Here is a 16,666-nt window from a genome sequence, read left to right as displayed (position 1 = left end):
CTTACTTGTCACTTGCCTCTATTTTTGTTGCTTGAATAGATACTCTCTCAAGTCTCAACCCGATATGCCATAGTAGGTTTGATTTTAGAGGGACCATCTTGCAAATGTCTGGTGTATCTATGTAGCATGTGTATTCAATATGTTATTGTTTATTTCCATTGACATGGCTCAACTTTGGATCCCTTTGTAAAAATGCATAATGTTTACTTCCATTAAAAACAACTTGCTTTTCGACAGAAAAGTTCTATGTTTCGCCTCTTTATTTTACTTTTTTTTTTTTCTAATCCTTGCACTTTTAATATATCTAATTAATCCATTTCACTTTTATAAATTTTCTAATTAAGTTTCTCCGGCCTCAAATCCAACCGAATCTAGCTGAAGTGGCCTCCAACAACGTGAGAGTATGATGTGGATAATTTTTTTTTTTTTTTTTAATGTGGATGTCCACATGGGTGTTTACATTAGCTAAATTTTATCCATATCAAGCTTTGATATTGTGTACATGGCTATAGCTTTCCTCGCACCTCTATGTGGGCATCCACATATTTTATCATCATACTTTGGTGTTATCCGGTGGCCCTATAAGCTGAATTTGATCGAATTTGGTGTTGGGGAGTTAATTAAAATAATTATGAAAGTAGAAGGGCTTGATTAGGCATATTAAAGAATAAGAGCATAATTAGAAAAGCATAGACATTATTAAAATTTAACAAATTTTGATTTTAAAGAATTTTAGAAAATCAAGTTTTTTTTTATTTTTTCTTTTCCTTTTTCTTTTCTTTCTTTCTTAGTTCAAAGGTTAATGGTTGGCCACTAGGTGAGGGGTCGCCCCTAGCAACCCCCTTCTAAGCAAGGGCCACAAAGCCCTCACTATCCGGGATAAGGCTCACAAATTTTTATATATTATCATTTTTTAACATATTTTAGGTATAATAGTATAATATATTATTTGATAGAATTTTTATTAAGGAATGTTGGAGGGGAATAAAAGATTTAAGTAAATAAAAATGAAGTAGAAGAACCTAGATTTTAAATGAACCAATTCAAACTTAAAAAGATCATTCTAATGCTCGAAAAATGAGGGCAATGAAATTTAAATAAATAAATAAAAACCTACCGTCTCCATCTCCCTCTCCATCTCCTTTCTATCTCTAGTTCACGTTGAAATTTCATGACTCCTCCATGGTTTTTTAGTTCACGTCAATGTTCCGTGAAAATGGCAAAAGAGACGGAGCTTCTTTTCTTTCGTAACTCTCTAGTTCATGTCAAAAGTTCAAGAAAGAGTCACGTTGAAATTTCCATGACTCCTCCATAGTTTTAGTTCACGTCAATATTCCGTGAAAACGGCAAAAGAGATGAAGAGTAACTCTCTAGAAACCTCCTTGTAATTTTGTGGTTATTATTGAAGTTTCAAAGTAGCGAGAAAGTCAAAGTAATATTTTTTATAATCACAAAAATGAATGATTATAGTTTCTCTCTTTTACTAGATTTGGCAGGGAATTATGAAAGATTATTATAATTTTTGTTTGCGTATTTTTAAGTTTATTTATATTGATATATCATCAATATTAAATAATGTACATGAAAGGATATGAAAATATCCATCTTGATTTCTGCGATTCACCAAATCGAGAGTGCCCTCGATTGTGCAACCTCCAACGTTCCTATGGGTTGACCAATAATCATGCTCGGCACATCTACACCGTTTGTTTTCAAACAAGCAAAGACAATCGTTGGATTATGTAAGAGGAAAGCAACTCCAAACCTGCTATTCAAATTTCCAGTTAGATTCTTGAGACATTTATTTCTTTGTGTTCAAAATTTCCGGAAATTGATTTTACGAAAATTCCATCCGGCGTTCCCAAATCACCAATGATTTAGGAACTTTACTAGTATCTGCAGATTACTCATAAGTTGAGAAAATAAGTTGCCAACTCCATACCAAATTTAGTAATTGCCAAAAGGAAGAAATTTACAATTGCAATTTCAAAATCACAAAAACATGGGAAAAAATATTTGACAGGATATATTTAGGGATGAGCATGGTTCTATAGTAGATTTGAGAACCAAAGAACCGAACCTATGGGAATAGGTCTGGTTCCAAGTTCCATTTCGGCCTGGTCTGGTTTCCAACTACATCATTTTAGGAACCAAAAACTGAAAACCAAATTGGGGGAATTGATAAAACCCTAATTTTCCGAGACCATTAGATCTATTCTAGTTTCATTTCCTCAAAACAAACATATAACATTCATGTCTTGTTGTAATCGATATCATTCTACGTTGTTGATAGATTGAGATAAATTACCCTACAGTAAGTTATCCGGCAACAATAACCAAATGACTGTCGTCACTAAGTGGTACGACTAACTCTAATTTCTTTAAATTATTTTCTATAGTGAAAAGGAGATGAGTGGTTAACTTTCTTTACGAATTTGTGAAATCTTTGAGGGCTGATCTTTTGGAAGCAATATTGGACAGAAATTAGATGGGGTTAGCAAGAGAATGGGCCACAAGTCAAGTTCTTGTAAGCTAATGTGTGTGTGGCATGACATTCTATCTAGGACAAAGACGATCTTGGTATGATTACAGTGAGGGACGTTGCAGACCAATCACCTCTGCATCCAGACTGATGAAATCCACAGATGATCCCACCGATGAATCGTCTGTTGAGAGCGGTGGACATCAAAAGTTATCGCCATTGCTAAGTCATCCGGCTCGATTGATGTCTAGGTACTTCTGGTTCCCGTAATAAGATGTGCTTGATTTATGCCTTCTTTTTTTTTTTTTTTAATATTCACAATTAAATGGTTGTCCAAGCTAATTTTGGCACATCTTGCCAAGTCTATCTCCTCAAAAGATCTGAAAGGCGCACTTTCCCATAATAGTCTTGGACATTCAAATAGAATTTTACTCGTGAGATACTCCCAACGAGGCTTAAACCTCAAGGTCACAAGAAGAGGAATAAATTTCTTGCCATCTAAGTTAATATTTTGTTGGTTTCTTTTCTTGTGGCCATACGTGATGGCCCCACTTCGTGTTTTTGTCCTCTAAATCCATCTTTTGGTTTCCCCTGCATGCATCTTGTTCGCAAAGAGATACAACTTTCTGCCTATCCAGTTCAGAGTTAGATGTACCACCTGGTGATGGTAGTCCATAAGCACTGAATATTGCTGTAGAGTCACCTTTTATTGCAGTCGACGAAAAACAAGTCAATCGATTGTGCCGAACTTCAGAAGATTGGCTCCGCAGTTTCATGCTCGAACACAAAATATGCAAATGGGATTTGGATGTAGTGACGAATCAACTCGAAACCAAGTGCCAATAGAAACAAATTTATCGAACTGAAGCTACTTTAAAAGGAAATTCATGGGAATTGAAGTACATCGGAAGGAAAACAAACAGGAATTGAAATTGCGAGGAAATGAAAGGATAGAGAATGTGAAGAGAGGTGGAGCTCTCAGAGAGTATATGTCTACTTCATGTGCGCATGCGTGCCTTTGTCTATTTGAGACTCCAAGTTCTATAACTTCACGATTGTTAGGATTCATTGCACAATCACAAAGAAAGTAGAAAGTAAACGCGAGAAAAAGAACTTCACAATTGAGTTCCTTCACCACTTTGATTCTGCATGAACCCTACTTTGGATTTCTCACAGTTGCATGTAATTTCCTCGGTATAGAGAACACTGGCCAACTGTTCCGTTTGTTTTTCTTGAACTGACCCGCCTTTTCCTCCTCCATTATGCCAAAACTCACAAGATTCTACCCAGCTTCATCAAAATATTTCTACTTTTCATCCATATACTTTTACGCTCTTTTTTAAATCAATATACTTTTTATTTGTCTAATTAGATCATTCTATCTTCACAAATTTTCTAATTAAGTCCCTCCAACACCAAATTTGGTCAAATTCAGCTGACACACCCTGAACAACGTCATAGTGTGAGGGGATAATATTTTTGTAATGTAGACGTCTGCGTAACCGTTTACATTGGCAAAAGTCTTATCCACATCAACTCTGACGTCTACATTGGCTATATTTTTCCACCCATGTCCACATAAGTATCCGCATCATACTTTGGTATCATCCAACAGCCACGTCGGCTAGGCTTGGTCGGATTCGGTGCCAAGAGACTTGATAAAACATTATGAAACTAAAATGACTTGATTAGACAAATTTTAAGTATGAGAAACTTGATTAGGAAATGTGCGAAAGTACAAGATGAAAAGCAGAATTTTTTCCTCGTCTAAGAGATGTAATTTTCTGCATATTCAGGATAGAGTCGACTGTACCACCTAGTGGGGCTAGTCCCTTAAGCACTAATCTTGCGGTAAACTCGCCTTTTATTTCAAAGAACTGGTGGGTTTGATGCTCTTGCACAAAGGCAGAATGAATGATCAGACACAAACGTTTTCTTTTCAACATATCGATAGTAGGATCAGTGATGCCGATAGCAACATTATGTGGAGTTTAATGCATTAATCTGACAACACTAAGAGTCGAAGGTCAGTATAATGTGTTCTCATCACGTGATGGCAACTGCTTTAAAGCAACATGAGTGATTTGAAAGATACACTCTTACAAACGTTCTCCCCTTTTATAAGAGACAGATTCTGCCATCCTGCACTCTCATGTCCCAAAGGAAAAAAAGGAAAATCCTATCATCAAGAAGAGTCATTTAAGTCTACATTAATCAAGTTTAGTTTGAAGTAAGAGGATTGAGTTCCTTCACACACTCTCCCCACCTTCCATTCCAGCCATTGTATCATACAAAGGCCGATTCAGTGTCTCTGGGAGGTAAAATGCTAGTATCCCTCCCAGAATTGCACAAACCGCAAAGACCGCAAAGGGGAAGCCGCCTCCTAAGACCACCACTAAAGGCGCCAAAATCGCACCCATTTGCGCCGCCTGAGCTCCACAGCCAAGAGCCGCATTCCTCACCACGGTCGGAAACAGCTCAGCCATGTAGATGAAGAGCAAATTATACGTGCCGGCCATCCCGAAAATCCCGAGAATTCCGCACACCATCCTCGCCACTTTCCATTCCCCGTGTATCATCACCAAGCTCCCCATAAGACAGAATATTCCACTGAACCACTGTGTTCCGATTGCCAGCGGCTTCCTCCCGAACTTATCAAGCAATAGGGCCGTTATTGTAAAGGCTGGCATTTCAGCCACGCCGTTGAGGAACACACTAAGGTAAAGGTTGGTCTGGAGATTGACAACGTTTAGGCTAATGCCGTAGTACACGACCGAACAAAGAAAGTTGATTGCCACCGCCAAGAAAAGGCGAATCCGAGTGACAGGCGACTTCACCACATCGATGAGAGACCCTGTTATCGCATCCTTTGTGTCCATCTGATCTTTGCAGGATGGACCATCGTTCGAGTTTTCATTCACTTCCTCATCAAGTGCGAGTATGACCCCGTCGGGGAGGTGTTTCTTGTTGGCTTTGGCGATAGCTCGCATAAGCTTCATGGCCTCGTCAATCTTTCCCCGGACGAGATACCACCGTGGGGACTCTGAGATGAAAGGGAGGACCCCCAGAAGGAAGAGCATGGAGGGAATGGAGGAAGCGATGTAGAGCTCCCGCCATGAGCGAAACACATAAGCGATGCCAGAGAGAAGAGCTATGCCACATGAGAAGAAGTAGAAAGTGGACATTCCTGCTGCTCCGCGCTTCTTTGGGCCAATAGGCTCGGTGGCTAGTACAAAAGCACATAGGCCGACCCCACCCGTGCTAAATCCAGTAATGAAGCGGAGGAGGCAATAGGTCCAGTAATCCGGAGAGAGGGCCGTCAAGGAACCGAAGATGGCATTCAAGATACAGACCACCGTTAGAGAGCCTTTTCTTCCCAAGAACGAGTCCGAGAGATGGCCAAATGTCCCGGCTCCTGCAACACACGGCACAAGAAGTCGTCAGACTATGAATACAATCCCTCAGAAATTGAAGTGTCTCAATAAAGCAGTCAGACAACGAGCTAATGCTACTGCATAATGGTTCTAATTGCTTCAGTTCCTAATGCATTCTCCTCCAGTTTCTTGCATGAGCAGGTAAACTAATCAGACGAATCTAAATTGAACTTTGTGCCATTTTGCTTCCAGTTATCACTTGGCACTCGAGTTGGGATCAGACGATTGTCCTAGGTAAAAGGATGAAAAGATAGAGAGTGATTGAGTTCAATGCTTTTCCATCAACCAGTTGAAGCGAAAAATTTATACTGCATTTGTGAGACTGAAAAGTACTTGCTATGCACCTCAACCACAGCCAGTCATGCATTCGACAAAGCGCACACCCCAGTCAATTTTGTTTGTGTTCAGTTAAGTGAAACCATTGCAACTCTTGTCTGATGCATGTTAAGGCATTTCATGGGAAGCATAGGAGTGCTCCTTGACTGCAGTAGAAAATTTCATGAAATGTCAACACATTCCATGTTGGAGTATCTGTCGGAAAAGGAGACTTAAGTTCACCGGCACGAACTGTGACAATGTTTAACGTTAATAATATCTCCACCTTCTGCATAAAATTGCAAATTCCTTCGACGCACTCTATCTCATCGCCACACACTAACATTCGGATAAATATCAGATCCAATCAATGGTCGCGTTTAACTTTCTTCTTGGACGCTGCAAACCCAGAACCAAGAAGAAAGTTCAAAAAATAGTCCGTCCATAACAAGACGTCTATCTCCTTTTCGAAGATCTGTCCTACATCGAAAGATTCATTCACTTGGAAAAAAAAAAAGAACAAGAGAAGAAACTCTCCGCAAACAAACGAATTCATCTCTTCCCTTGGACCCTACCGCTCATCTCTCCCTAAAAACATAGTTTTATCCCGGAAATAATATTGCAGAGTTTGTGATAAACAAGCAATTAAGAAAGATTCATGCATTATTTTGTTTAATTATTTCTAATCAGTCATGCTTATCTTAAAGAAACTCGTTCGCAAGACTATAATATCGTTTTCGTTCGCTTTCTTTCCAGTCAATACCACGCTACACCGCCCGACAGGATTGACCTATCCATAAAGTATGAAAGAGGCACTTCACGTGCTTTTGCCAATCGCCACTCGAAGTGATGATCAGACACTGAACAAAACACATCCATCAAATGTTTTTTTTTTTTTTTTTTTTTTTGGGGGGGCGGTAAATCACATCCATTGAAACGTCGAGACGGCCCCACCTATATTGATTTGAATATTTCAACGACGAATTCAAACGCAAGAGTAAGAAAAACTTCTGCTCTCAAAATTAGCAATATAAGTTAAAAGAAAAAGATTCAAGCAAAATCTAGAAACATAAAGCAACCAGGATGGAGATAAAACAGGAGCATGATCTCGAATCATCATCCAAGTAGCCAACGATTTCTAATCGGCAAAGGAATCCAATAAAACGACAAAAACCAAGAGGTAGTGGTCGATAATAATCCTGATATTCCCTTTTCTAGGGTCGACATAGAAAACATACAAAAGACAAAAAAAATTAATTCCAAGGTCCAAGATAAACACTCTGCCCTAATCGTGCCAAGCCATTAAATTTTCTATTTCCTCTCACGCGAGTTTCGCCGAAAACTGAACACGGGGTCTCGTATTTTAATAAGGGGTCTTGTCGATTAGTGACGTTATCCATTAACATGGCATATCCTCAGCATCAAGATTGTCGGCCCACATTAAACCCTAAAGATTCCGAACACCAGTCCCTACTATTAAATTCAAACTGCTTGGCGACAAGAGAGGAGGACGACGAGGAAACAGAGGCTCGAGAGAAGAGACCACAAAGGCTAAAAAGGCATGTGTGGCTACAAAGTATTCAACCCTTAAATGAATAAAACAGGAAAAAGGGAAATTCATCAGAAATACCTGACATTCCATATATTGCATGATGCTAGAGCTGGCGAATATTAAGTTATAGTCCATATATAGCACCAAATAATAATTAATTCAATTAAATATCGCAAGCACGTATTAAGCTCTGGCAAGCGGAACGTTAGAGTAATCTCTGGATTGATTTGAGAAGGTGGATAGAGAAGAGCAGCGTACCGATCATGCACCCGCCGAAGAACAAGGCCTGGACCAGCCCTACCTTATACTTCTCCCCGCAGACCAGCCCCCACTCGGTCACGGTGGAGCTCCCGCCGCCACCCTCCGCCCACTCCCACGAGCCCGGGCCCGTCCCGCACGCTCCCGTCGCCGGCGGCGGCGGCTCGCGGTCCGCGAATATCATGACCATGGTGTGGAAGGCCTCGAGGGACCAGGCGAGGCTCGTGAGCACGAAGTGCCTCAGCTGCCACGGCCCGAACTCGCCGCAGTACTTCTGGAGCATCCCGTCGATGCAAATTCTGTCGGGTTTGGATTTGGCGCGGGCCTCGCCTCCTCCTCCCGCCGCCGTGGCCGGCGGAGGAGGAGGAGGAGGAGGAGGAGGGGGAGTGGAGAGAGTCGTCATGGGACGGTGGCGGTGCTGCGGAGGACATCGGGTGTGGATTTTCTAGGCGGGGGGAGAGGCTTTGGCTGCCCACCACATGTACTTATGGCGTCCTTGCATTGCGCTTTGCCCCAGCGCTTCCGCCTTTTCAAACGAGTGTTGACGGGGACGCGAGTTACGGATGGTTGACACGTGGGGATGTAGGGTTCGTGCTGGCCGTTGGATGGGAGGCGTTCGAATCGAGGGGAATGTTCTTAGGATCTCATGATGGGTGGGAGCCTGTGAATTTGGGAAAGCGATTCCATTTAGGGGATAAAGCTTAAATTTGGTTGTTCTATTTAATTAGAGGATCACATGTTACTCGTCTTCCTTTTTAGGGTGGGAACATGCTACTAATTGATTGCGCCGGATTTCAAAGGAAATCAAGGCTTCATTAATCCATTGATTATCCTTACCCGAAAAAAAAAAAAAATTTATCTAAGATAAATTATTCGATAATTTGTGAGCTCCATATCATGTGATATATATTTTTTTTTGAAGAATCCATTCACAATTCGACACTTGTTTCAAATTTGAAAAAAAAAAAACTAAAATACATGTCGCCTAATCCATCTCTCTTCCACCTCCATCCAGGCCGACCATCACCTCCATCGTCTTTGCCGGCTCCGCTCTCCCTAGCACACGACCTCTATTTCTTTTCTTTTTTTTTTGCCTTTTGAGTTCATAGAACTACCCATTACGGCAACTCATCCATGGCATCTCGACCTCGCCATCATGGCTCGCGACCACTAACAAGCTGTTATCACCACCAAATCTGCAAGTTCAACTCTGTGGCCTTACGTTCAGCTCTGTTTGTGGTCTTACATCGTAGGTTTTTGCAATCGGCTTTGTCTTATATCGCAGTGTCATGGTCAGCTCCGTCAAGGTTCATGGTCGTCGCGGTAGGTCCCTTAAAGCCAAGCCACTACCTCTATTTTTGTAATTTCCCTGAATTAATTCATTTGAGAAATTGTCATTTTAGCTTATCATATACCAAACGTCACGATTTTATCATTTGACGTATAGATAGACACTTTCCTAAGAAGTTAATCATCTCGATAATGCTTTAGCTAAGACTCACTTAACTTTGGAGCTCACTGTTATATTAAATGGTGCCTCTGTAAGTTAATCTAAGCTTTACATATATATCTCATAATCGTTATTCCTATGTTCAATACATAGTTCAGTTCATTTCTACCTCCTTCGTCATTTTGGAAATCTACAAGTACCACTCACTCCTTATCTAGGCCCTTTGGTCTCGGCAACCACTCCCCACTCTCGTTGAACCAAGCCGTTACAATTTTTTCGTCAAGCTCGCAATCTCTGACAGGATCGCCCATGCTACATCTAGAGAAATGAGGGAGGCATGGCAACAAAGGCGAAGGGAGAGGACTTGTGCTAGGGCTGCGGCCACAACGGGACGACGAGCATCGAGGATAGAGGTGGTAGCGGTTTGCGCAGGAAGAGAGGGGAGCCGATTCTCTAGTGGGTGGTGAAAGTGCGCATGATAAAATTTCTATTTCGATTTCCTATTTCTTTGTTCGAAACAGTGGAGACGTAATTTGGATTTCTATTTCTAAAACAGATTTTTCTCTAGTGGGCGGGTAAGCAGGCGGCGGCTGGATGGAGAAGGAAGACAAAGAAAAACAAGATTTTTAGTCTTTTGTTATATAATAAATGTATCATGTTGTAAGTGGATCTATTCTTTAAAATGGTAGCCAACCGCCTCAACTAACAACGCAGCGCTCGCCAAACAACCCGATTTTTCTCCTTTTTAACTATCCTTTACTAATTTTATTGGCTGAATTCTCTGGTGATGATGCTTCGGTTTATTATATGCGGGGCATGGACTTCTTAATGTGAACACCAAATTGTTTAGGCCATGGTCGACATGTGCATACCGCGAAAAGTACTAATCAAGGACAAATTCCGTCCGGTCCTAATCAAGTATGTCCATTGATTAAAGTGGACTTAATGACAAAGCACGCACCACACGTATAAAGATATACAAAGCCTTCAATCCTGTAGAAAAGTAACTAAACACCACTAGCCTTTTAAAGTAACAGGCACTTCCCACAAAGCGTGGCTGTGCACATTTTCCTAAGTTTCTAGGACTAGGACCACACGCAGTCATAGAGCAGCGACAGGGCATGACGTCAATCCATGTCCATCCGCTGGACTCCAATAACTATCAAGTTAAATGTTCAAGCGTTCATCTTGAATACGGCAAACCCATATTCCGATCTCAGCATCTCTCGCTCAGAACAATTATTAAAGATTAGTCGATTCAAAAGGTCTAGATACAGGAATCGAACTTGTTTCATCAGTGCCAAGCAGAGACTGATATCAAGCTCCTCTGCTTCCAACCCAGCAACATGGCTCCTTCCTTCTCTTCCGCTGTAAAGTTCTCCGAGTAACGCCTCAACAAGGTCCCAATCACGGAGTTCACATGAGCGTTCAGCGGGTATTGACTAAACCCGGCCATCTGCAGCCTCGACCTCCACTTGCCGAACAGTTCGTGGCGCCCCACCCTTTCCTTTCCCTCGCACGCGATGATGTTGATGATATCCCTCTTCAGGCAATGCCGCACCGGGTCGATCCGATCATTTCCATCCCTTGGCAGTGCCATGTCTATGGACTCGAACATCGCCGAGTAGTAATCTAGAGTCTCGACGAACCTGGAGAGGAATGGGCTCGTGTTTGTATTTGATTCTTGCTCTATTAAAGTGATCACTTTGGGCGAAAGGGACTTCACCATCCTCAAAAGCCCGTCCCTTGGGTTGTTCATGTCGACGCTCTCGTCTGGGGTACGGTGGAGCTGCAGCGGGAAGTTCACGGCCAGAGCCTCCCCTGGCCTTATGTCGAGCATGTCTCTAGTGACATCCGGGGAAGAAACACTTAGTCCCCTGAACTCCACAGGAATCTTGAATTGCTCAGATACTACTGCCAACATCCTCCCGACTTCCTCCGATCCAAACCGACGGGTATATCTAGATACAGGGTCATCAATCCCTGTAATCCGTACACGTGGAGCCCCACCAGGCCTCGCCGCAAGAGCCTGAAGCAGAGTGACCCATTGAGTTCCCTGAGCAATTTGAAAGTCTATTATGTGGATGCGGTCCGCGTCTCTGCAAGCATCTGCAATAGCTCCATTAGCTGCCATGTAACCAAACTTCAAATAAGGGCAGATTTCATACAAGACATGCATGTAGGTGAGCCAGTCTTTGCTTTGTGGCTCTTCACATTTAGGGACATGGAAAACCGGAGTTCCTAGAGATTTCCTCCTCGCCATGAGCCCTTCTACCATGTAACTGCCTAGATGCCAAACTTGCCCTCCATGTATTGATGCTGCATTCCAAGCCTTCTTGATCAACTTATCAAATTTTTCTGTATCGTTCTCTGACAAGGCTTTGCACACTCGATCAGCAAGTGCCTTGTCTTGTCTTCTGGAGGACTGCGTACCAACAATTCATCAATTGCTTTGTGCCATTTCTCCAATTCGTTGAATTGGCTGTGTCTTGAAGCAACAGATGCTTGAGGCTGAATAGACCGCAACCTATAGCACTCTTGGCTCCGCCTGTTAGGTTTTTGACCCTGCACAAGTGGAATGCTACCCTTCCAATAAGAAACATATGGCGATGTTACTACATCATCGAAAGTGGCCTTTAATTCCTTTGCAGCAAATTTCATCCGTGGGCTACTATTCAAACTCCCCGACAAAGACGTCAAATCAGAGCATGACATAAGGCGGTCTGAAAGAGGGTCAATGCAAAAGTCGGATTTTGAACAAACTAGACTGCTGTTGGTTTCGATGGTGTGGTTACGAGAAGCGCCACTTATAGAAAGATTTTCTGCGGAGCTCTGCTGCTCTCGATTGTCTCTAGGTGGAGGTAAGGCCTCACTTTCAACTTGACTTGAGAAGGGCAAACAGGAGAACTTCCAATATCAAATTTCAAGGACTTTAATGACCTGTTAGATATTGACGTAACCACAGGGTGAGAGGATGAGCACCATAAGCCAGCATCAGTCAGACCACATCCAAATAGCTGGTGCAATTCCATCCTATGAGTTTATCAATGGGTGGCCATTTGGTAATCATCAATTACTTGTCACAAATAAGAAAGGTATGGAATACAGAGCTTGAAAAGCAGGCATGGCCACATATCTGGAATTACTTTGCAGGGACAAACTTTATATGCAAAATCAATGGCCTGCAATTGATCCAGGAAACAGCTCCTTATTCAGGTGAAAAATATAAGCTTGGCAAGAGAGGGATCCAACCTGGACTAGACAAAAAACAACACATCTGTGCATAGATACGTAAAAGGATAGGCAGAGTAGGATAGGCAGAGACATGAGTAAAGATGTATAGTAACTGCATCAGACTAAACATATCAACACTCGGTTATCGTTGCATTGTTAGCATGAGGTCAAAAATGTCACGGTGCATCTAGCAACAATTCTCAATCAATTCATGTAGATGACTAACAAGATTTCACTGATGAACAAATGATTCTAGAAAAGTTCCATTCCTGTAACTATTTCAGTTGGTAATCGACGTATGATTTTATACCAGAAAATGGGTATGAACACCAGGAAAAACAAAGCCATCCTATCATTGACATCAAGAATATACAAGATCGCAGAAAAGATAAACGCCAATTTATACAACAGACGAGCACTTTACGTCAGAGAGACCTTTTACAGAGATGATGTTCTACTAAAATTGCCAATCAAAAACTGGTAGCTGCGGAACTCGTTTCTCGAATAACTCGTTTCTTGAATCAAACACATGCTATATTTGCAGGCTTTTAAAGGCTTTTTATCAGTATAATTTATGCAGCAACCAAAAAAGGAATAGTAAAGGACCTCACATCAGCACTTCCCGCACTGAAGGGCCCGACAAATTTTGGGGCCTCTTAGTTCCGATAAACTTTTCAGAGCATGGTTTTAACATCAAATGAAATTGTAAAGGAAGTGCTATATTTAAAGAGAACAAGTTACTGGTCACAACACATGAAGAAGCCTCAATTCCACAAAAAGCGTACGTCTACTAGAATTATAAAACAGTAGCCATCTAAACAACATCAGAAAAAGGTACTTATTGTCCATCAAGAAGAGGGATTCGAAAGAGCAGCGCAAAAAGAAAAGTCTCTCAACTTGCGTTCCTGGGAGCTCTTTGCTGGTAAAGCTAAGAAAAATTTCAGCCCACGAAAATAATCCAAACCCAGAAACATATAACCCAAGAAGAAGAAGAATCGAACGAGACAAGAAACGCAGACCCATTTCGACTCGGCTTTTCTCCTCCTGAGACTTCAGAACAACCGGGCAAAAACAGTTGACACAAGCCAAGCCAGGTACGAGGACGATGAGCTGATACAGAGCAACACCAATTGAGCAAGAGAAATTACCATTTACAGGAAGCTCCGCACGGAGGAGCCGAAGACTTTTGGTGCTTTTGATATCATGTGGGGGAGACCTTCGAGCGTTAATGGAGTGTCCAAGTGACTTCGTCTTCTGCTGGTGTCAGCCTATGCGAAACTTCATTTTTTTAAAGTAGAAGGGAAGACCTTTCGTCGAATTATATAGAAGACGAGAGGAGGGTTGAGGAGTGTCTTTGACGGGGTTTTAACGGTAAGGGAGAGAGAAAACGGTCGTCAAGTTGGTTTGGGGAAGGGGGCATTTCTTGGATAAAAGTTTGGGAATGATTCTATTTTCATCATCTAATTTGTGTCGTTTATTCAATTAAGTCCTCCAATCCACAATGTGCAAGACCTAATCTACTAACTCGAATTGCTTGTGCCGTAAAGTCCTTTCATTATCAACACCATCTTAGGATAATAATATGACTACCAATTCCGCATCTTATATAAAGGAAGGGAAAACATCACAAACTTCAACAAGTGTAAGAAATAGAGAGCAAATCGTGGGTCATGAGCAAAATTGCAAGAGACCATCGTCACATGGTTGTTGTCCCTAATTTGGCATCTAGGTGGTCATTGTTCTTAAAACAATTATGTAATGGTCGTACTCCTTAGATGATGACAATTGCTCTCACTTTCTATATTTTTTTCATTACGATACTTAGATTTTTGTGTGTGATGATAAGATTGTCATATCTTTTAGCAATGCACGCATCTATATCTATCTTTATTAGAATTGTTTACTCAAAACATGTGACTTAAAATCCAAATTCAAAGCATCCCGTTTGAGACAAATGTGAAATGAAAAGATGCAACTCTTGTCTATTAAAAATTGGGCACGTGGATTGGACTCTTTCTTAAAAGGTTCATCCACTAATAACTATGCTAATATACACGTGTCCGAGCAAATCTGATTTGGACGGTGAAAGGCCAACGATAAGCATGCGTTAGACTTCATTTCGTCCTCATCCGGATACTAAGATTATGAATCCCTCGGGATGCGCACTTTATTTTATTCACTAGTTGCAATATGCACGTGATGAAAAAATTCCAGGAACAATATTCATTGCAAAATAATTTCGCAGAATATTCTAAAAAAAAAGATTGAAAATAAGAGTGAAAGGTCTAGCGACGTTTTTATTTCGGATGGAGTAAGTGCAAAATTAATTTTTTAGTGTCTATTTAAAGGTATGTTATCTTCTTCTTCTTTTTTTAATTTACGTAAAACATACGTGTGAAATAAAATATCTTAAAAACTAATATCACGCGAATGACGATGGAATTGACATTAACGCGGCGATAACCCCGAGAGCGCCATCCATCGCCGTTACAGCAATGCCACTAAGGAACAGTTGATGTTGCCACGTGGAGTTAAGTGTCTGGTCCGTTGACTCCTTTGACCTTAGGCGGCTTGGGTGGGAACGCCGATTTATTTAAGTCAAAGATAAGAAATCGCAAAATGAATGTGCAAGTAATATCGCAAGCTCGTTCAACAACATTTGCAATATATCACATCTCTCGATATGTTAAAATAATATCTCATATTAGTAAATCTACCATTACCCTTAGTATTTTTTATTATTTTGATAGTATATATAATAGAAATTTACCCAATCATAAAACATTAGAAAACTGTCCTTGCTTTTCTCTAATTTATTCAAGACAAACTTGGAAGAGTTTAATCCCATAACTTTTGCATAAGAAATTCCAAGCTTTTTGCATTTTATCGTTTTTTTTTTTTTTTTTTTTTTTCGAGGAACTCGGCCAAGTAACCGACAAAACTCGCGCCAGCTTTTTAGATGCAATCACACTTTACATCGTTCGTTTTAAACCCTTCACCTCAATAAAAAATTTCGCAATATAAATTAATCGAGATAATCCTAACATGATTATTCAAATCCTCCAAAATCTATGAAACTTCATTTATACTGTTCCTATTTTACACTAATTACATCCATCTTGTCAAACTGAATAAAAAAATCGTTTCTTTGTCAATTCCAAAGTTCTTGTTTTTCTTCACCGGTGAAGCATGTGCTGTTTTGCCATCCGATGCTGTCGATTCTCCACCAACGAAAAATGAGGCACGTCTTTAGTCATCCGAGATGTCATGACCCCATTCGGCCCCATTCGATGAGAAGCGTGCGATGAAGATACGAGCGTGAAAAAGAAAAAGAAGTTTTGGGAATTTTTGGACTTTAGCTTCTTCGCAGCAAAATCATGGGATTCGTCGCGTTGAACAAGAGTGATTCGTATCTAAATTCTCGAACTTCCATCGTCGTTTTCCTTCTTTTTTCCTCGAAGCTTGATTCGCGAAAGAGAGAAAGGGATGGTTCATCGTGAAGTGAAGGATACGACCCGTAAGAAGCACGGAAGAATCGTGTTGGAAAAAATGATACAATCACTGAGATTCACGTGGTGAATTGCGGCGGAAATATCATAACTTAGAGAATCAGTATGGCGTGAAGTAATTGATAATCCTAATCGGTCCATGACTCGTTAGTTTACATTTTTATAGCAAAATGAGTTCCAAGTTAATATATTGACAAACTTAAATTTGTGCTCTATCTTTTAGTATCTTAAAAGATTTGTGAGGTTTAGTGGGATTATGGAAGTCAATTAATCTAAAAAATTAAATTGTTAGACGAATACATGATTTATAATTCAAATATTATAACAATCCTCTCCACTTTTAGTCTATCTTTTGGCTTAGTACAATTAGAGAGACAAATGAGATATAAAAATATTCAAATTCAAAACATTCGACTTTGATTAAGTCATTAG

General features: G+C 40.8%; 2 protein-coding genes across 2 annotated transcripts; both read right to left on the bottom strand.

The window, feature by feature from the left end:
- Positions 1-4,466: 4,466 nt before the first annotated feature.
- On the bottom strand, positions 4,467-8,555 carry LOC104431554 (organic cation/carnitine transporter 4). The gene is made up of 2 exons (XM_039315103.1): positions 8,042-8,555; positions 4,467-5,897 (listed from the first exon to the last, which is right to left on the bottom strand). Exons 1-2 carry the CDS (start codon positions 8,442-8,444, stop codon positions 4,732-4,734), a joined length of 1,569 nt encoding a protein of 522 aa, XP_039171037.1. The 5' UTR covers positions 8,445-8,555; the 3' UTR covers positions 4,467-4,731.
- A 1,839-nt stretch (positions 8,556-10,394) lies between these two features.
- On the bottom strand, positions 10,395-14,004 carry LOC104448358 (chitin-inducible gibberellin-responsive protein 1). Its single transcript, XM_018876670.2, is given in 3 exon segments — positions 10,395-11,873; positions 11,876-12,743; positions 13,874-14,004. Coding segments are annotated over 2 exon segments (1,419 nt in total). The 5' UTR covers positions 12,207-12,743; positions 13,874-14,004; the 3' UTR covers positions 10,395-10,785.
- Positions 14,005-16,666: the final 2,662 nt, after the last annotated feature.

The sequence above is a fragment of the Eucalyptus grandis genome, chromosome 6 (assembly GCF_016545825.1).
Source record: "Eucalyptus grandis isolate ANBG69807.140 chromosome 6, ASM1654582v1, whole genome shotgun sequence".
In the NCBI taxonomy this organism is placed as follows: domain Eukaryota; kingdom Viridiplantae; phylum Streptophyta; class Magnoliopsida; order Myrtales; family Myrtaceae; genus Eucalyptus; species Eucalyptus grandis.
This window is presented reverse-complemented; position numbering and strand designations above follow the sequence as displayed.